Source organism: Heterodontus francisci, chromosome 7 (assembly GCF_036365525.1).
Source record: "Heterodontus francisci isolate sHetFra1 chromosome 7, sHetFra1.hap1, whole genome shotgun sequence".
In the NCBI taxonomy this organism is placed as follows: Eukaryota; Metazoa; Chordata; class Chondrichthyes; order Heterodontiformes; family Heterodontidae; genus Heterodontus; species Heterodontus francisci.
In genome coordinates, this window is record NC_090377.1 from 83,821,237 (window position 1) to 83,843,270 (window position 22,034).

At 44.7% G+C, this 22,034-nt stretch overlaps 1 protein-coding gene and 1 long non-coding RNA gene across 9 annotated transcripts in view; one reads left to right on the plus strand and one right to left on the minus strand.

Annotated features, from left to right (window-relative positions):
* Window positions 1-22,034, minus strand: part of pde1a (phosphodiesterase 1A, calmodulin-dependent) — a 615,382-nt gene that overhangs the window by 310,406 nt on the left and 282,942 nt on the right. Inside the window, exon 1 of one of the 7 annotated variants that reach the window (XM_068035563.1) lies at window positions 5,109-5,402. The exons of the other annotated variants lie outside the window; for them this stretch is intronic. Coding sequence (XP_067891664.1) covers window positions 5,109-5,161 — 53 coding nt within the window. The 5' untranslated portion in view covers window positions 5,162-5,402. Of the gene's footprint in view, window positions 1-5,108; window positions 5,403-22,034 lie in introns of those variants that run through there. 7 annotated transcript variants of the gene reach the window in all.
* The window catches only part of LOC137372119 (uncharacterized), an 80,769-nt gene continuing 63,606 nt past the window's right edge, over window positions 4,872-22,034 (plus strand). For both annotated transcript variants that reach the window (XR_010975387.1, XR_010975388.1), the window contains exon 1: window positions 4,872-5,083. This is a non-coding gene — a long non-coding RNA (uncharacterized lncRNA). The remainder of the gene's footprint in view (window positions 5,084-22,034) is intronic.

Genomic DNA, 22,034 nt, shown 5'->3' on the forward strand with positions numbered 1-22,034 from the left:
AGGGCAGTGTCTTGACCAATCAGAGTCAAGCTACCTGGTTTAAATTTCAACAAAACTTGACAGTTAACTGTCAGTCACCATAAACTGGCACATTCTCCATGGCAACGCCTCTACCAATCAGAGTTCATTTGCCAACCAATCAGCACTCTCTTCTCATACAGCATAAATTTGTTGCTTTCCCTTACATTGGTATTCTTGCAAATTGTCCTGATGAGTGCAAGATGAAAACATACGAACTTATGACCATATGAATTAGGAGCAGGAGTAGGCCACTCAGCCCTTCGAGACTGCTCTGCCATTCAAAAAGTTCATGGCTGAACTGATAACTCCACATTTCCACACACCCTCGATAACCTTCCACCCCCTTGCTTATCAAGAATCTATCTATCTACCTCTGCCTTAAAAATATTCAAAGACTCTGCTTCCACCGCCTTTTGAGGAAGAGAATTCCATAGACTCACGACCCTCTGAGAGAAAACATTTCTCCTCATCTCTGTCTTAAATGGGCGACCCCTTATTTTTAAATAGTGACCCCTAGTTCTAGATTCTCCCACAAGGGGAAACATCCTTTCCACATCCACCCTGTCAAGACCCCTCAGGATCTTATATGTTTCAATCAAGTTGCCTTTTACTCTACTAAATTCCAGTGGATACAAGCCTAGCCTGTCCAATCTTCCCTCATAAGACAACCCGCCATTCCAGGTATTAGTCTAGTAAACGTTCTCTGTACTGCCTCCAATGCATTAACATCCTTCCTTAAATAAGGAGACCAATACAGTACACAGTACTCCAGATGTGGTCTCCCCAATGCCCTGTATAGCTGAAGCATAACCTCCCTACTTTTGTATTCAATTCCCCTCATAATAAACTATAACATTCTATTAGCTTTCCTAATTGTATGCTGTACCTGCATACTAACCTTTTGCGATTCATGCACTAGGACATCCAGATCCCTCTGCACCTCAGAGCTCTGCAATCTCTCACCATTTAGATAATATGCTTCTTTTTTATTCTTCCTGCCAAAATAGGCAATTTCACATTTTCCCACATTATACTCCATTTGCCAGGTCTTTGCCCACTCACTTAACCTATCTATATCCCTTTGTAGCCTCCTTATGTCCTCTTAACAAGTTAATTTCCTACCTATCTTTGTGTCATCAGCAAATTTAGCAACCATACCTTTGGTCCCTTCATCTAAGTCATTTACATAAATTGTAAAAAGTTGAGGCCCCAGCACAGATCCCTGTGGCACACCACTTATTACATCTTGCCAACCAGAAAAAGACCCATTTATGCCTACTCTCTGTTTCCTGTTAGCTAGCCAATCTTCTATCCATGCCAATATGTCACCCCCTACACCATGAGCTTTTATTTTCTGCAATAACCTTTGATGTGGCACCTTATCAAATGCCTTCTGGAAATCTAAGTACAATACATCCACCAGTTCCCCTTTATCCACAGCACATGTAACTCCCTCAAAGAACTCCAATAAATTGGTTAAACATGATTTCCCTTTCACAAAACCATGTTGACTCTGCTCGATTACTCTGAATTTTTCTAAATGCCCTGCTATAACGTTTTTAATAATAGTTTCTAATATTTTCCCTAAGACAGATGTTAAGCTAACTGGCCTGTAGTTTCCTGCTTTCTGTCTCCCTCCCTTTTTAAATAAAGGAGTTACATTCGCTATTTTTCAAGCTAACGGTACCTTCCCCAAATCTAGCAAATTTTGGAAAATTAAAACTAACGCATCAACTATCTCACTAGCCACTTCTTTTTCACCCTAGGATGAAGACCATCAGGACCTGGGGACTTGTCAGCCCGCAACTCCAACAATTTGTTCAGTACCACTTCCCTGGTGATTGTAATTTTCCTGAGTTCCTCCCTCCCTTCCATTTCCTGACTTACAGCTCATACTGGGATGTTACTTGTATCCTCAGTAGTGAAGACTGACAATATGTCTCTATTTTTAGCAATACTCAAGTTCTGTACTAGAAAACTTGGAAATATTACATTTGGTTCCCACATCCAAATTAATGATATAGATTGTGAATAGCTGAGGCCCAAGCACTGATCCTTACGGTACCCCACTAGTCACAGCCTACCAACCTGAGAATGACCCGTATATTCCTACTCTCTGTTTTCTGTCCATTAACCAACTCTCAATCCATTGCAGTATATTACCCCCAATTCCCATGCGCTCTAATTTTGCTTACTAACCTCCTGTGTGGGACCTTATCGAAAGCCTTCTGAAAATCCAAATACACCACATTCACTGGTTCCCCTTATCCATTTCGCTAGTTACATCCTCAAAAAACTCTTAACACATTTGGCAAACATGATTTCCCTTTTATAAATCCATGTTGACTCTGCCCAATCCTACCATTATTTTCTAAGTGTCCAGTTATCACATTCTTTATAATAGATTCTAGCATTTTCCCTATTACTGATGTCAGTACAGATCTGTAGTTCCTTGTTTTCTCTTTCCCTCCTTTCTTAAATAATGGGGTTACATTTGCTACCTTTCAATCTGCAAGAACTGTTCCAGAATCTATAGAATTTTGGAAGATGACCACCAATGCATCCACTATCTCTACATACACCTCTTTCAAAACTCTGGGATATAGATCATCAGGTCCAGGGGATTTATCAACTTTCAGTCCCATTAATTTCTCCAGTACTACTTTTTTACAAATAGTACTTTCTTTCAGTTCCTCATTCTTGCTAGTATTTTGGTTCTCTAGTATTCCTGGGCGATCAGCCATAGTTAGAGTCTGCACCCAACAGAAAAGAACATTGGGTGGGTTGTAAACAGGCTGCTGATGCTCAGCAGCCAGTACTTAGGTCCTCGCCCAAAGTGAAAATTACCCTTCCCCACACCCCCCATTTTCCAAAATATTGTCTGCAGCGCAGAATTTGCTGGTCTCCCGAACAGACAACTCCTGACTTGCTTTAATCTCTTGACCCAAAGCTATTTTTCGGTACTCCATGGATATTAAATTCTCAAAGGCAGTGCCATCACAGGGATTAGAGAAAAGCCAGTTGCTGCTGCATTCTGACAGACAGTCCCTTAAAAGAACAAGTAAGTTTGTACACAAAGTTACAAATACCGAGCAACTTATCCTGCTGGATTAAGAGCTCAGAGTTTGTAACAATTCAATTAAAAATGCCGTCTGTATTTTAATTCGGTTTGAGCAAAACTAAGGCCTAACACCTGTTAAAATGTTGCACATTATTTAGAGAGGATAAAGGGAGTACAAATAATCAAGATTCCACTATGTTTTATATAGAGCAAATATAATCAAATAAAAGACAACTGCAGCACAGGTAGGTCTGGACACATTTACAACAATATTTCTCTGGCTTATTTTTATGCCTTAATTGTATAGAGAAGGATAGGTGACAGATGGAAATTATTTCAAGATTTATACTCATATTATTCATATTTACAACATTCTTCTCAGTAATCAATAATATCACTTTGTAAAGTTGTAATCATTATGTCTATTCATTAATCAATGATAACACATTAATAATACAATTCATTTTAGCGGTTATTAACTACTAGAGTAGCCCAACATATATGTATTGCACCAGCCTGAGGATTATATATGCAGGATACTACAGCACTGTGCATATGTGAGGCTTTATTACCTAGCCTCTCTTTCTCCTGCCTCCGCACAGCTTGTACTGTAGAATGACAGCTCCTGGATTCCCTACTAGGATAATATGGCTGAAGTTGGTGTGGACATTTAGTTACAGGTGTTCTGTGTTCTTCCCTTCCCTTTTCAAATCAATAGAAAACTACCTGGGAAGATGAGTGCCAGTTAAATTAGGTCATAGTTCAACACAAAGGCTTTTTGTGGAGTTTGATATTTTTTATATAAACAAGAAAAGGTCCATGCAGGTGAGAACATGGGGACACTGATTTTAATTTCTCCATCTTTTGTTCTTTATACTAAGATGTCAGTGCATCCTTCACATAAGACAATATCGCACTGGTTAATTGTGTTAACACGATTATCAAACTTCTCTACCAATTAAAATGGTAATTGTCACTTTATCAGCTCTGCAAGTTTACTCAACCTTTTACTTTCTGTCCTACAAGATTATACTCATTTGAAATTATAAAAGCCAATGTAAACTACTTGTTCATGTTTTATATATAAAGTTGTTTATTTATCCTATAAATTTCACAGCTATGATATACCACAGATGTCATAAACTTTAGTCCAATGAGAGTGTAAGTGGGTCTTGAGATGCTACATGCTATAAACAAGATAGCATGAACACTATTTCCTTTTCCAACCACAGAAGTCTCATTATGAGTGCCAGAAATAAAGTCATTCCCATGCTAACTTACCAGTAGATTGCCTTCAAAGTCAATTAGAGTAGCTTGGGGAAAGCAAAAAATTAAGGTACACTAACAGATGGGAAAAAAATCCTTTTCCACACGAGAAAAGTTGGCCCCTTTTAAAAATACCTGCTTCCACTGCTTTTCTCTGGCAAACATCATATTTTGAACTATTATAAAACAACTCCACATTGGGACTTTATTCAAACAAAATCCTTCTCTGGTTTCATGAAGCCCTGAAAATCTATTTCCTATCAGTGCCACAGTTGCTCATACAATACACAGAATGCTTATTTTGCAAATAGGATCTTAAAATTAACACTTGTCACACATCAGTAAAAATGACTGTTCTGCTGGAGCTTTAAGAGACTAATGATTAAAAGCATAGCCTTTGCAGTGAACTCAGATGCAATGTTCTGTAACTAATAGGTTTTATACCACAGTACACAGCAAGCACATGCACAATGCTGTCCAAGAAGTTTGTAGGTCTCTTTTTAAAACTTGGTCAAAGTACAAAGACTTCACTTATTCAACAGCAATATGGAAGGATCTTAATAAGTAAAAAGCGATTTCAAACCTGGGTTAGTACATTATTTGTCAGATGTTGCCAGTTTACAAAATTAACCATTACACAAGTGCAATAAAACACTTCCACGATTTCTTTGCAACAACTCTTAACAGAAAGGAAAAGAAGAAAACTTGATCAACAAAATACTTTCTACAGCCAAGGTAAAATGTTAATACTATTACTTACCTAAATATGGGTTTTTTTAGGTGCTTTTTTTTGATGGTAATACATTCATCCATTTAAAGGAGAAAATTATACTCCTCAGAGGAAGTTGCTTCTGCAACAGCCCGAGAAGAATCGGGAGAGTTGTTCTCAACTAATCCACAGTGGAGAGCAGCGAGATTGGTCTTTTGTGCTGGGGAAGCCTCCCTCTCTGACAAGTGAGCAATAAGGCCATAGAGGCCACATCACACAGGCAAGTCTGTGCACTACCAAATAATGTACATTCTACAAAGCAGAGGGAGGCATGTTAAGGCAAGAGAAAAGCCTTTTATGCAAAGTGCAAGAAAAGTCTGACATTTTGCCAACTGTCATTCAGGTTACAGATTATTGTAACCATACAAACACTCCATGCTTGTCTCAGCTAAACTATCGCACAGAAAATAATCCGCCAAATCGTAAAAAGGACAAAGGCAGTAAGGCTTTGCAGAACTCGTCTGGATAATTTCTCTTCCTTAAATAACACTTAATGGGTGTGTTAATATTTCCCTGGGGGTGTCTGGAAGGAAGTTTATCTTGTAAAAAGCAAGTACTGTACACAGACTGATGAAGATGAAGAATTCTGTGCTGTAGTCTGGCTGGCATCCCAATAAGAACTAGTTTTGGAAATGCATTTATTTTATAATCTGGCTTCCATTCATCATAGATGATGTGTAGATGCAACTCTCCAAATTAAAAGCAGATCCAGGATAATTTGGCCAGTGAAAACTCTCCAGACAAATGATTTGAAATACACTAATGAAATATTACAGATGTGCTAATATGCTTATTCGATTTACTATATAGCTTTTTACTTTAGATTCTATTCAGTGCATTACAATAGGCAGAAAAGTTAAAAATATTCTGTTAAGTAAACTATGAAGTACATTGAATAAACACAATTGAAATTAAACTTGCATTTATATTGCGCCTTTAATGTAGTAAAATGTACCGAGCCACTTCACAGGAGAATTACTGAACAAAATTTGTCCAGTCACATAAGGAGGTATTAGAACAGATGACTAAAAGCTTGGTCGCAAAAGGCAGGTTTTAAGGAGCATTTCAAAAGAGGAGAGAGAGGTAGAGAGGCAGATATTAAGATACAATTCAGAGTCCTATAACCACATCCAACCAACTTGCTCCCATCACTGAATTATATCTCCTTGCAGTCACTATAAATTTTGTTTTACAGTTAGCACTAACAAGTGCATTGATAGTTGTGGGGAATTCAAGAGGTCACCTTTGCCACTTGATCACTGGTATCTCTAGAAACCTGTAACTTATATTTGGAAATTGCTAATTGCACTTGTTTGCAAGTCTTCATGGAGGCTTCAAAAATTAAGCCGGAACTTTTAGGCACAAGGTCATGAATAGGTACATTTTAAAAGGCTTTGAATTATTTTTTTTTTAAAACTTACTAAGGAACTGATTACTGTACCCCAATCTAACTAGAAAATAGTTTTGTATATTTTTTTCAGTAATTGTCAGTAATTTAAAGTCGATTTACTCACAAGTGATGACAATTGACAATTCAATTTAAAATGCTTGGTTTTTGTGAAAAATCAATTTTTCGCTGTATTATTCAAAGTTTATCAAGTTACCATTCAAATATATCAAGAAATATTCTAGAAAGGAAAATTTTCTTTAAAAGTATTATGTTTTAAAACGTTGCCCGGTTGCATTGGTCAGGGCAGATTTTGGTTGGGATTTTATGTGGCCCGCTGAGACGGGGGGCACAGAGTATCGAGATGAGTGGCGGGGGTGGGGTGGCTAGAGGGATCTTCGCCAAGCGATCTTCCCAGGGATAGGCTGATGATGGCCTTCCGCCCAGAGGCCAATTGAGGCCCTAAGTGGCCTATTAATGGCCAATTAAGGGACTCTACCCGCCGCTGATGGGATCTTACTAGCGGTGGGGGTGGGGGCCTCCTCCACATGGGGAGGTCACCTTGTAACATGAGGCATACTCCCTGCGGCTTGGGGAGGGGTACCTCCTTCATGGGCAATCTGTGGCCCATGGAGGTCTCCCACCGGAAACCAGTTTACTCCCAGGGACCCCTCTGCCCTTGGACTGCATGACCAACCCCCACCATCTCCCCTCGCTGAGGCCTTCAGGACTGGTCCTGGCGATCCCGCCTCACTCACCTTGGGTCTGGGGGTCCAGCACTGGGCCTGGGTCCAAGGCCTCTGCAGTACCGACAGTGGCCATTGCTCCCGGTGGCGCGGCCGATACTGATAAGCTGCTGGCCTCTGATTGGCTGTCAGCTCTTGGACACGGGATCCCTGGCCGGAATTTTATGCTACCCCAACGAGCAGGATGGTTGGGGGTAAGTGGTCACTTAATGGCCTTCGCCCACGTCCACGCAGATTTTATGCATGGCACGCAGGAGTCCTGAAGCCGGGAAAAGCCGCCTGGGAAAACCAGGTAGCTGCCAATCGTCCCGGGTGGGAGGGCGGGGCCCTGGTCATCGGGCACAGCTAACCACCCCCAGCACCCAACATGCCCCCCTTCCCCCCAACCAACCGCCCTTGCCTCGCTGGGGCCCGGCCGATTACCCCTGGCGAGGCAACCAAAACTTACCTTTCCTCCCGGCTCCACGTCTTCTTCTATCTTCAGCTGGGCTGCAGTACCAGCAGCGGCCACCGCTCCCGGTGGCGCAGCTTGGGCCTAAGAGCTGCCAGCCCGCTGATTCGCCGGCAGCTCAATGAGGCGGGACTCCCTACCTCAAGCGGGTGGAAGTCCCGACTCGGCACAATTAAAGCCTGGGGACCCGTAAAATACAGAACGGATCCCCAGGCGAGGCGGAAGCAGGTGTGCCACCAACTTTTATGTCGGAAGCTGACTCCCGTCCACCCACCATAAAATTCCGGCCCCAGTCTTTAAAGGGACGTCAATCCCGGCTCCTGAAACTTTGATTTAAAAAGAACGGAGCATCACTCCAAGGGCACATAAAGTCCACCTTTACGGCCCGGCGTTGGGAGCCCTGCCTCCAATACAAAATCCAGCCCTTTGTGTTCAGCGATATGCACATGGGTTTGAGTGGAAACCCGGGGGGAAGGGGAAGGAAACACTTTTCAAAACCAATGCAATTTTGGGTGCAATTGCACTCGACTCGTCAATTGCACTAAAAGCAAAACTGTACCATTATATGTACACACTGAAGTTCATAATATTAACTATATTCAAATTTTGTCTCCCTTTTCCTACTGTAGCTTCCACTACTTATGACTAATGCAAGATATCAATACAGAAATGTTATTAACAGTGATGCAATCACAATATGTTTATCTATTATTACTACAGGCAATTAACATTAAAGTAACAATAATGAAATGATAATTTATTGTTCTGAATTAGACTTATACTATCACTCAGCAAAATAGGGTTTGAAAACGTTGCAAGAGCATTTGCAAGGATTAAATAAAAGTCAAATTAGGCCATTGGGTGAGGGTGGGGGGGGTATTTTAACCTGCAAGGGGGTGTAGATGTAGGTGCATGCAGGGGTTAAAGAAGGAAAAAATGCCAGCATGTCAGGAACCTGAAATTTACCTGATGACTTCCACATTTAACCGGTGTGCTTTTCAAGGTATGCGAGGGGCCCTGTGGGAAAACGGGTCAGTGATTTAAATAGGTAAAAAGGAAATTGACTGAGGATTTAACCCTGCATTCTGACTTCCAGTGCATGCTTTTCCCAGGTTCTCTGAAACTTGCTAGGGTCAACAAGGCAAGAGCATAGCAGGGATTGACAGTGCTTTGAAATTGACAGGCTGGAAAGCCTTTACATACTGAACAAAGACAGCTGCTTCTTACCTAAGTGAAAGGCGTTTGCTCACAGGACTTGGTCTGAGAGTGTGCTTTCATTTTTTGGAGGTGATTTCCAAATCTTTGAAGGTCATTTCTGCTACCTTGGACTTCTTTGACTTTGATCTGCTCTTCGCAGCTGTCAGCCTTCACAGCAGCATGGGAGCAGCTTATGCATCTCTACCTTACCCCTCTGAACAATAGGAGCAGCACCAGCAACACCTGCAGAAGCAGCAACTCCCTTCTCTGCAACCACCTGCCCCTCCACAGGACAGAGGAGGTGGACACAGAGCTCCAGCTCACAGGAAACGATACCCCCAACACAGGGTATACAGGTAGAGGATCAGCTTTCTGGACATGACAGAGCAACAGAGCTTCAGGAAGCTCAGACTTCCTCAGCAGGTTGTTGCTGACATCTGCTGCTTCTTGGAACAAAACCTTCTGCCCAGTGGACTACGTGGGCACGCATTGCCAGTGGCAGTCATGATTATCACAGACCTGGATTTCTTTACCTAAAGCTCCTTCCAGGGATCTGCTGGTAATAACAGCAAAATTTCACAATCTCCCAGGTGACTGATGCCTGTTTGCCATGGCCACCATGTATGCCCACTTTGTAACTGATGAGGCCAGTCAGACACAGAGGGCTGTCACATTTGCTGCAATGGCTGGATTACCACAGGTACAGGGAGTCATATGCTGCACCCATATGGCAATCAATGCACCCTCAGATCAACCAACTCATCAACGAAAAAATTTCACTCTGTTGATGTGCAGCTGATATTTAATCACTGGAATATATTCGTGCATGTCTGTACAAGGTATCTTAGAAGCTATGGTGATGCCTTCATCCTGCACCAGTCAAGTCTCCCACAGATTGTCCAAGCTCCAGGCAGGCTAAGAGGATGACACCTCGGAGACACGGGTTACCCTCTAAGGATGTGGGTGATGACATCTGTGAGGATCCCTACCACTGGTGCACAAGAAAGGCTTGTTTTATTCTTTCATGGGATGTGGGCTTCACTGGTAAGGTTAGCATTTCTTACCCATCCCTAATTGCCCTTGAGAAGGTGGTGGTGAGCTGCCTTCTTGAAATGGTGCAGTCCATCTGCTGTGTGTATACACACAGTGCTGTTAGGGAGGGCGTTCCAGGATTTTGACCCAGCGACGGTGAAGGAATGCCGATATATTTCCAAGTCAGGATGGGGTGTGACTTGGAGGGAAACTTGCAGGTGGTAGTGTTCCCGTGCATCTGCTGTCCTTGTCCTTCTAGGTGGAAGAGGTCCTGGGTTTGGAAGGTGCTGTCGAAGGAGGCATGGTGAGTTGCTGCAGTGAATCTTGAGGATGTTACACAGTGCTGTCACTGTGCCTCAGTGGTGGAGGGAATGAATGTTTAAGGTGGTAGATGGGGTGCCAATCAAGTGGACTGCTTTGTCCTGGATGTTGTTGAGCTTCTTGAGTGTTGTTGGAGAAGAACTCATCCAGGCAAGTGGAGAGTATTCCATGACACTGCTGACTTGTGCCTTGTAGATGGTGGACAGGCCTTTAGGAGTCAGGAGGTGGGTTACTCGCAACAGAATTCCCAGCCTCTGACCTGTTCTTATAGCCACAGTATTTATGTGGCGCGTCCAGTTCAGTTTCTGGTCAATGGTAACCCCCAGGAGGTTGATAGTTGGGGATTCAGCAATGGTAATGCCATTGAATGTCAAGGGGAGATGGTTAGATTCTCTCTTATTGGAGATTGTCATTGCCTGGCACTTGTGTGGCATGAATGTTAATTGCCACTTATCAGTCTGAGCCTGAATGTTGTCGAGGTCTTGCTGCATATGGATATGGACTGCTTCAGTATCTGAGGAGTCGCGAATGGTGCTGAACATCGTACAGTCATCGGCGAACATCCCTGCTTCTGGCCTTAAGATGGAGGGAAGGTCATTGATGAAGCAGCTGAAGATGTTTGGGCCTAGGACACTACCCTGAGGAACTCCTGCAGCAATTCCTGGGGCTGAGATGATTGATCTCCAACAACCACAACAATCTTCCTTTGTGCTAGATATGACTCCAACTAGCGGAAAGTTTTCCCCTGATTTCCATTGACTCTAGTTTTGCTAGGACTCCTTGATGCCATACTCAGTCAAATGCTGCCATGATATCCAGGGCTATCACTCTCACCTCATCTCTTGAGTTCAGCTCTTTCGTGCATTTTTGGACCAAGGCTGTAATGAGATCAGAAGCCGAGTTGCCCTGGTGGAACCCAAACTGAGCATCGTTGAGCAGGTTATTGCTGTTTAGGTGGCGCTTGATAGCAGTATCAAGGGCATCTTCCATCACTTTGCTGATGATCGAGAGTAGATTGACAGGGCGGTAATTGGCCGGATTGGATTTGTCCTGCTTTTTTATGGATAGGACATACCTGGGCAATTTTCCACATTGCCGGGTAATGCCAATGTTGTAGAATCTACAAAGGTACATCATAAGCCACATGAGCATAACAATGGTCCTTGAGCAAGCAATCAGAATACAGAAGATACGATTCAGGTGCCTGAACAGATCAGAGGGTGCCCTTCAGTATGCAGCAGCAAGAGTGAACAGAATGATAGTTGTGTGCTGTGCCTTGGCAGAGAGGACTGGATCTGCATGAGGAGGAACTGAGGAGCGTGCTGCATCTTCAGAGGAAGAGGAGGAGAAAGGGGAGGAGGAGCAGGAGGAGGAGCCTGATGTGGCCAGAGTTCCTGCAGCTGATCACCTAGCTGCCAGAGATGCTCAGAATGGCCTCATACAGGCATGATTCAGCTAAACTGAGGCTCTACAGCCATGAGACTCACCAATGTTGAACCCACTGCCCCCAACACATAGCATTCCCAGAGTCAATAATCCTTTCATTTCACTGACACACACTGCTCATTTTCTATTCCTGTCACACCATTTATCTGAAGGCTGATCTCCACTTAGCAGGCGAGAGGCAACAATGGAGATAACTGGACAATGGAGACGAAATAAAATTTATGATGCATAACTATTCACAATGTATTTGACAAATTAACAGACTTTTAGACACCCAAGAGATTTCCCTTATGAAACTACAAACTCTTTTCCATTTCCGATTACATTTACATGGTGCTACCTATGTGACTTCAGCAGAGCTAGAGACAGGCTGCTCATTCCCCTGCTCTGACAACTGAGATGGTCATGGCCAACATCCTCTGGATTTTGGAGCAGATGAGGTCCCCACCAAAGACTGTCACATATGCACCAGTGCAGGGGCAGACTCAACCAACAGTACAAAAGGCAGCATATGGTGCTTTGACGGGGAGCGAGGACTAGGGGTAGATGTGGGACCACTTTGAGCGGAGTCTCCACTTCCATGTGCCGTTTCTCCATCCTCCCTCTCATGGTCCACCCGCACTTCCCTGCTGGCCAACAGCAGAAGAGCACTTTGCTGCACTTCAGTGATGGGCTGAACGGCCAAGAGGAAGCTTTCCTCCATCCTATTTAAGCTGTCAGGGCCAGCATGCACTCAATGGCATTTCACATCTGATTCTCCATGCAAGTGGCCACACTTTCCATGGAGGTGGACATCAGCATACATGCCTGAAACATCATGGCATCCATGCTAGAGACAGACTCTTCCAACCTCTCTCTAATGCTGTGCAGTGACTCTGGAAATGTTGACAGAAGCGCACACATTTTCTGTTGTGACTCCAATATAGTTCTCTTGTTGGATGGCCCCTGAGGCTCAGCATCTGTGTTCAACTGAGCAGAGCTTAGAGAGTCCTGTAACCTCTGACGGGGACTCTCCCACTGCTCTCTCCAACACCTGCTCCTCCTCACTTTTGTTGTGTGGATTGCCATCTGACAAACCAGTTACCAGCCTAAGAAGCCCCACTGAGATGTGCACATCTGAGGGGTGGAGGGTGCATAGGAGCCATGTGACGGTGCTTCCTCAAGGTGCACAACCTCTTCTGAGGATTTCTTGGCTTCCTCCTGCACAATCTCCAGCATCATGCTTGAAGGACATCTGGAAGATGAAAGACATGAATTGAAACTGGCAAAGGGAAAGGGTTCAAAGTCATCATTGTGTGCAGAGCATCATATTTCAGCTAAAGGCGATACCACATTAACATGAGTGATTGTTGTGTACCATTTATCTAATTGTGTCATATCTGGGAGACCCCCATCTTGCCATTTCCAATGGCCATGCACTCCACTGTCTGCTGAACTTTAGTACCTCACCCTCCATAGCGGTCAAGGTGGTGATTACCAGAGGGCCACTCTTGGTTCTCTGTCTCTCCCTGGAGTTGTGTGCGCTCTTCTCCTGCAAGGAGAGAAAGCAGGGCATTATGCATATGAGAAATGGATTGTGTGGAAAGGATCGAATGACAACATTTGTGGAGAGTGTCATGTGAGTGATGGGCATGAGATAGCAATAAACTGAGGGTGAGTGTAGTGGCTGTTCAGATGGGGATATGAGGAGGTGCCTCAAGAGAGAGAAATAACTGGAGCAACAGATTGTGTTGATGTGAGCAGTGTTGTGCAAGAGAAGGGAGGTGAAGTCAGAGTGAGGGGGTTGGCACTTGAATGTGGAATGCCACTCACTTTTCCCTCCCTTATGAGGTTATTGAACTTATTTCAGCACTGTAATCCATGAGTGAGGGACCACATTCCTGCACCTCTTTAGCCACTTCCAGCCTGACTGATTTGTTTCAAGGGGTTAGCCTCTTTCTGCCGTCTGCTGGAAAGAATATTTCTCTGAGGGTCTTTTTTAGCCTGCAGCATGACCTCCAGGGATGTCTCAGAGGACTGGGAGAGGTGGGGTGATGGGGGGCTGTGGGAGCAGCCTTCCCACTTTGAGACTCCATCATTGCAATTGCAGTCTGTGTCTGGGCAATTATAGTTTGCAACCATTCTGACCCCTCCCAGTGTCCCTTTAAATAGTGAGGCTTTAACAGGCAGGAGCGAATCACCATCGTACATCGGGGAGGTGATGGTGTAGTGGCAATGTCACTAGACTAGTAACCCAGAGCCCCAGTCTCATACTGTAAGGACATGGGTTTGAATCGCACCACGGCAGATGGTGGAATTTGAATTAAATTAACGAACCTGGAATTTTTTTTAAAAAGCTAGTCCAGTGGTGACTATGAAACTATTGTCCATTGTGTAAAAACCCATCTGGTTCACTAATGTCCTTCAGGGAAGGAAATCTGCCGTCCTTACCTGGTCTGGCCTACATGTGACTCCAGACCCACAGCAATGTGGTTGACATTTAAATGCCCTCTGAAATGGCCCAGCAAGCCATTCAGTTGTATCAAACTGCTACAAAGTCTAAGAAACTGAATGAAACCGGACGGACCACCCAGCATCAACCTGGGCCCTGGAAACGATAACGGCAAACCCAGCCCTGTCGACTCTGCAAAGTCCTCCTTACTAACAACTGGGGGCTTGCGCCAAAATTGGGAGAGCTGTCCCACAGACTAGTCAAGCAACAGCCTGGAAGGTGTCATCAACAGTGCTATCAAGCAGCACTTGCTCAGCAATAACTTGCTCACTGACGCTCAGTTTGGCTTCCACCAGGGCCATTTAGCTCCTGACCTCATTACAGCCTTGGTCCAAACACGGACAAAAGAGCTGAACTCCAGAGGTGAGGTGAAAGTGACTGCCCTTGACATCAAGGCAGCATTTGACTGAGTGTGGCATCAAGGAGACCTAGCAAGACTGGAGTCAATGGGAATCAGGGGAAAACCCACCGCTGGTTGGAGTCATACCTAGCACAATGGAAGATTGTTGTGGTTGGTGGAGGCTAATCATCTCAGTCCCAGCACATTGCTGCAGGAGTTCCTCAGGATAGTGTCGTAGGCCCAACCATCTTCAGCTACTTCATCAATGACCTTCCCTCCATCATAAAGTCACAAGTGGGGATGTTCGCACCATTCGCAACTCCTCAGATACTGAAGCAGCCCATGTCCATATACAGCAAGGCCTGGACCACATCCAGGCTTGGGCTGATAAGTGGCAAGTAACATTCGTGCCACACAAGCGCCAGGCAATGACCATCTCAAGCAAGAGAGAATCTAACCATCTCCCCTTAATATTCAATGACATTACGATCACTGAATCCCCCACTATCAACATCCTGGGGATCACCATTGACCAGATATTGAACTGGAGCAGCCACATAAAAGCTGCAGCTACAAGAGCAGGACAGAGGCTGGGAATTCTGTGGCGAGTAACTCACCTCCTGACTCCCCAATGCCCGTCCACCATCGGCAAGGCACAAGTCAGGAGTGTGATGGAATACTCTCCACTTGCCTGGATAGGTGCAGCTCCAACAACACTCAGGAAGCTCGGCACCATCCAGGACAAAGCAACCCGCTTGATTGGCACCCCATCCACCATCTTCAACATTCACTCCCTTCAGCACCGACACAGTGTGTACCATCTACAAGATGCGCTGCAGCAACACACCAAGGCTCCTTCGGCAGCACCTTCCAAACCCGCGACCTCTACCACCTCAAAGGACAAGGGCAGCAGTTGCATGAGAACCCCACCACCTGCAAGTTCCCCTCCAAGCCACACACCATCCTGACTTGGAACGATATTGCCGTTCCTTCACGGCCGCTGGGTCAAAATTCTGGAACTCCCTTCTGAACACCTACACCCCAAGGACTGCAGCGGTTCAAGAAGGCAGCTCACCACCACCTTCTCATGGGCAATTAGGGATGGGCAATAAATGCTGACCTAGCCAGCGACACCCACATCCCATGACCGAATAAAAAAAACACTTGTCCATTCCAATTGGCCAGGAAACCCAGGGGCAGGATGCAAATGTTATGGCTGAATTACAAAGGCATGGCAGTGCCTGCTCCACTAACTTTCAGGCTCCCGACCAGTTACCAGTTTCCCCCGCTGCAAGCAGGTCCATCTATTAAAATTCTGCCCTGAGTAAATTTGGTAGCTGTTGCAGTTATTGAATGATTGGCCTTAAACAGTTATTGCCCTGTAGTCATCCCACTAACTATAATATAAAGAGGGAAAATTCTTCTGTACAACCTAAGAATTACATGTTTTATTCACAGTCCTTTGTAAAGTGATAAACAGAAATTGTTACAAGTTAAATAACACACTGCTTAATACTTCATTTTATGTACAAGCTTGAATCATATTTTTGTGGTAAGTCATAGATGTGAAGTAAACATGAATTTTCAGTGATCACGAATAAGTAGCTGGCATGTTTACCTTTCATGCTTAGTTTCTACATCAAAGAGTGGAAAACTTACTATTTCACTTTAATGACTTCAGTCTAATTTCACCATGAAGCAGGGTAAAGCATGCATTATGGCAGTAAAAAAAGGGATGGGAAAACTGCAGCATTTCCAGGAACTGGCTGTAAACATGTATTTAAAGTCTGATATACTGTATCTAGTATAAAATAAACATACAGAAAAGGTCATTAAAAACAAGTAGCTTAAAATTGTGCAGCTTTTTACAAGATCTTGAGCTTCAAACACTGGAACTAAATGCCCAATTCTTCTGTTGGTGTGTAAAGAACTTTCTGCTTTCAGCTTGAGTGTACCCTGACATCTGTCACATCACTGGGACTGAAAATGGGGAGCTATCACACTTCAGTGGGCAGCGGGACTCCATGCCGCATTTTATTAAGTAGCTGCCAGTGGGGCTACTGACTAATTAAGGACAGTGGGCCACCCCCACAAGAGCTGCCTGCCCAATCAGAGGGCCAGCAGCTCAGCTGTCTCAGCAGCACCACGGGTAATGGTGGCCACTGCAGGGGCTGCACCTGGAGGAAGAAGGTGCATCATTGGACATGTGCCCTCAAAGTAAGATAAGTCGGGCGTGAGGGCACTGGGGCCTGTTATGAAGGGCCCAGCAGAGGTGGGGTTCGGGGGGGCGCGTGGTGTCACTGACGGAAGACGGCGTCGATGCTATGGGGGTGGCCATTGCCACTGGGGTGAGGGCGGAGCCCTTCATAGGCCAAAGAGTGCCCAAAAAGGAGGCCACTCCCCCCCCCCCCCGCCCCACCACAACCCGGAGCCCACTGTAAGGCTGCTAGGCTTTACCTGGCAGGCTCCTGACACAGCGGAAGGCTCCCCAGCTGCTGGAAAAAATGCCAGTGGAGGCAGGAAGAGGCCCTTAATTGGTTACTTAGGTGGCTCAATTGGGCTCTGGGATGACAGGCAGTGTGTCCCCTTTCCCACCCCTATCAAAATGGCATGGCGGCAGGAAGGTGTCAGGTCTGCCACCCAACACTTTTCCACACCATTTTATCAGCCTTTCCACTTCCAACCTTGTCCCCAAAGGCCCTGTACAATTCCGGCCAATGTTGCACAAACTGCCTGACATGACTAAATGCTGCATTTAAAGAGACACTCACGTGCAGGCACGCAGATTATTAGGATCAGTACGCTATTCTGTGTGGTGCCTTTCTAAGGCAGCTGTGAGATTCCAGTTTGCTTTTTACTGGTTTGTAGCCCCTTTTACCTGCTGGGGATGGATGTTCCTGAGGCAAAATGTCTGGAAAATTGGGTCCCAACATTGGATAACTTGAGAATTTCTCAAGTGCAGTTGTGTACTGGATTGAGATAATGGCCGGGATTTTACGTTGGGTGGACTGGAAATGGCCACCAACTAAAAGATCGGTAGCAAGCCCACTTCCGCCTCGCTTGGGGAGCCGTTCCATATTTTACTGGTCATAGAAACATAGAAAATAGGAGCAGGAGTAGGCCATTCGGCCTTTCTAGCCTGCTCCGCCATTCATTATAATCATGGCTGATCATCAAACTCAGTAACCTGTTCCCGCTTTCGCCCCATACCCTTTGATCCCTTTAGACCCAAGAGCTATATTTAATTCCTTCTTGAAAACATACAATGTTTTGACCTCAACTGCTTTCTCTGGTAGCGAATTCCACAGGCTCACCACCCTCTGGGTGAAGAAATTTCTCCTCATCTCAGTCCTGAAAGGTTTACCCCATATCCTTAGACTATGACCCCTGGTCTGGACTCCCCCACCATCGGGAACATCCTTCCTGCATCTATCCTGTCAAATCCTATTAGAATTTTATCGGTTTCTATGAGATCCCCCCTCACTCTTCTGAACTCCAGCGAATAACCGACTCAATCTCTCCTCATACGTCAGTCCCAATATCCCAGGAATCAGTCTGGTAAACCTTCGCTGCACTCCCTCCATAGCATGAACATCCTTCCTTAGACAAAGAGACTAAAACTGCACACAATATTCCAGGTGTGGCCTCACCAAGGCCCTGTATAATTGCAGCAAGACATCCCTGCTCTTGTACTCGAATCCTCTCATTATGAAGGCCAACATACCATTTGCCTTTTTTAACGCCTGTTGGACCTGCATGCTTACCTTCAGCGACTGGTGTATGAGAACACCCAAGTCTTGCTGCATATTCCCCTCTCTCAGTTTATAGCCATTCAGATAATAATTTGCCTTCCTGTTTTTGCGACCAAAGTGGATAACCTCACATTTATCCACATTATACTACATCTGCCATGCATTAGCCCACTCACTCAACTTGTCCAAATCACCCTGAAGCCTCTCTGCATCCTCCTCACAATTCACCCTCCCACCCAGTGTTGTGTCATCTGCAAATTTGGAGATATTACATTTAGTTTCTCATCTAAATCATGAATGTATATTGTGAATGGCTGGGGTCCTAGCACCGATCCCTGCGCCACCCCACTAGTCACTGCCTGCCATTCAGAAAAAGACCCATTTATCCTGACTCTTTGCTTCCTGTCCGCCAACCAATTTTCTATCCATTGCAATACATTACCCCCAATCCCATGCGCTTTAATTTTACACGCTAATCTCTTATGTGGGAATTTGTCGTAAGCCTTCTGAAAGTCCAAATACACCACATCCACTAGCTCCCCCTCATCAACTCTACTAGTTACATCCTCAAAGAATTCTAGTAGATTTGTCAAGCATGATTTCCCTTTTGTAAATCCATGCTTGATTCTACCACTGTTCTCTAAGTGCTCTGCTTTAAAATCTTTGATAATGGACTCTAGAATTTTCCCCACTACCGACGTCAGGCTGACTGGTCTATAATTCGCTGCTTTTCTCTACTTCCCTTTATAAATAGCGGGGTTACATTAGCCACCCTCCAATCTGTAGGAATTGTTCCAGAGTCCATAGAATCTTGGAAGATGACCACCAATGCAACCATTATTTCTAGGGCCACTTCCTTAAGTACTCTGGGATGCATACCATCAGGCCCTGGGGATTTATTGGCCTTCAATCCCATCAATTTCCCCAACACCATTTCTCTACTAATATTGATTTCCTTCAGTTCCTCTCTCTCACTAAGCCCCTGTGTTCCCCCAACATTTCTGGTATGATATTTGTGTCCTCCTTTGTGAAGACAGAACCAAAGTATGTATTTAGTTGGTCAGCCATTTCTTTGTTCCCCATAATAAATTCCCTGTTTCTGACTGTAAGGGACCTACATTTGTCTTCACCAATCTTTTTCTCTTCACATACCTATAGAAACTTTTACAGTCAGTTTTTATGTTCCCCATAAGCTTGCTCTCGTACTCTATTTTCCCCTTCTTAATCAATCCCTTTATCCTACTTTGCTGAATTCTAAACTGCTCCCAATCCTCAGGTCTGTTGTTTTTCCAGGCAAATTTATATGCCTCTTCCTTGGATCTAATGCTATCTCTAATTTCCCTTGTAAGCCATGGTTTGCCTACCTTGCCCGTTTTACTTTTGTGCCAGACAGGGATAAACAATTGTTGCAGTTCATCCATGTGCTCTTTAAATGTTTGCCATTGCCTATCCACCATCATCCCTTTAAGTAATGTTTCCCAATCCGTCATGGCCAACTCGCGCCTCATACTTTCGTAGTTTCCTTTACTAAGATTCAGGACCCTAGTCTCAGAATCAACTATGTCACTCTCCATCTTGATGAAGAATTCTATCATATTATGATCGCTCATCCCCAAAGAGTCTCACACAACTAGATTGTCAATTATTCCTCTCTCATTACACAATATCCAGCCTAAGATGGCCTGTTCTCTGGTTGGTTCCTCAACGTATTGGTCCAGAAAACCATCCCGTATACACTTCAAGAATTCCTCCTTTATGGTATTGTGACTAATTTGATTTGCCCAATCTATATGCAGATTAAGGTCACCCATGATTACAGGTGTTCCTTTATCACATGCATCTCTAATTTCCTGTTTAATGCCATTCCCAACATCACCACTACAGTTTGGGGGTCTATATACATCCCCCACTAACATTTTTTGCCCCTTCGTGTTTCTCAGTTCTACCCATACAGATTCTACATCGTCAGAGCTAATATCCTTCCTCATTATTGCATAATTTCCTCTTTAACCAGCAATGCAACTTCACTGCCTCTTGCTTTTTGCCTGTCCTTCCTAAATACTGAATATCCCTAGATATTCATTTCCCATCCCTGGTCACCTTGCAGCCATGTCTCCGTAATCCCGACTATATCATACCTGTTTACATCTATTTGCGCGATTAATTCATCCACTTTATTGTGAATGCTCCACGCCCGCTTGCTTGCTCCTGCCCGCCAACCCACTCGCTCCCTCTCTCCCACTTGCCAGCTCACTCACTCCCTCCATCTTCCTCCCTCTCACTCCCTTCTTCCCTCCCGCCCACTCCCTCCCTCCTGCTTGACTGCTCCTTTTTGGCTGGATATGGCACACATGATGGCATTACAGTCTGTGCAGACATCAATGTGCGCATGTGTGAATTGAACCTGTCCAGCTGGAAAATTTTCAGACACGCTCAGATGATGTGAGAGCTTGCGCATGCGTTGGCTGTGTTGTCAAGATACATTTTTTTGATGTATTTGATATATAAATTCCCTGAAAATAACAAATAACTGTGGGGAATACAAAGGATTAATTTCCCTTACAAATTGTAATACCTGTGTTCCAACATTTGGGTCTGTCTTGAATATTCTCTCAGGTTTCTGACTGTGAAAACTTAATTCTGACTGCTGAGAAGAATATTGTGCTGGTCCTGCATTGTTTTTGGCTGCCAGCTAAACAGTTTTGGGTGGTAAGCTAGGGCTGCTTCAGGGCTGGAAGAGGAGGGGAAACAGCAAGGTAGATAGGAGAGCAGGAGCAGGTCACAGAAGATGGAGGAGGAGGACACTACACAGGAGGCCATATCCACAGTGTGTCTCAGGAGACCATTTCCCTCACATGCACGTCACGGAACAGCAAGGTCTCAGGCACCTTTGCTTTATGAAGGAGGCTGTCTGCAAAATATATCACCTGCTGCCATAACTTCTTTTGTACCAGGACATGGACAGCACTGCCTGTGGCTGTCAAGGTCACTATGGCCCTTACCCTTTATGCCACAAGCTTCTTTCAGGCTGAAACAGGTGACATCAGTGGCATCTCCCACTTTATTGCATCAGGGAGGTCACTGACGTTCTCTACACCTGGAGGAACATTTACATCTCTTTCTCCATGGGCGCATCAAAGCAGGATGAGAGAATGCTTCACACACATTACAGGCATCCTCAGTGTCCAAGGTGCCATAGACTGCACATATATTGTCTTGCATGCTCCCCATCACCTGCCTGGCAATTTTGTCAATGCAACGGGATTCCACTCCCTCAGCATCTAAATGGCATTTGCCAGGGTCAAATCGACTGACCCTACGTCATCAGAATTCTGGCCTCCATTTCCTGAAGTAGCACAGAGGCCTTGACATTTTCTGTGCCTGAGATGCAGGAGGTATTAGCTTCTGGTTTGGAGTGAGAGCAAAGAAAGAAGCTATTGGTGGAAACACCTGCATTTTGTCATGCAAGTTATGTCAGGTGAGATAGAAGTAAGCAGGATAAAAGTGGATATGGTGTGAAGAAACCCTGCATGATGTCTCCTCCAGCATTTTCAGTTGCCACAGATGTGACTCTGCCCTTTCCCAAGATGACCAGCACATTTTCCTCTGGAGGAGAAAATGTGTAAAGGTGGGCTCTGCCTCCTCCAGTGGTGGCCTCTTGTCTCAGATTGTGGGCGATCTTCTGCTGAGGTGTTTAGATAGTGTGCCTGTCATGACCAAATAGCTTGTCTGCAGTGCCAGATGTGAGGTGTGG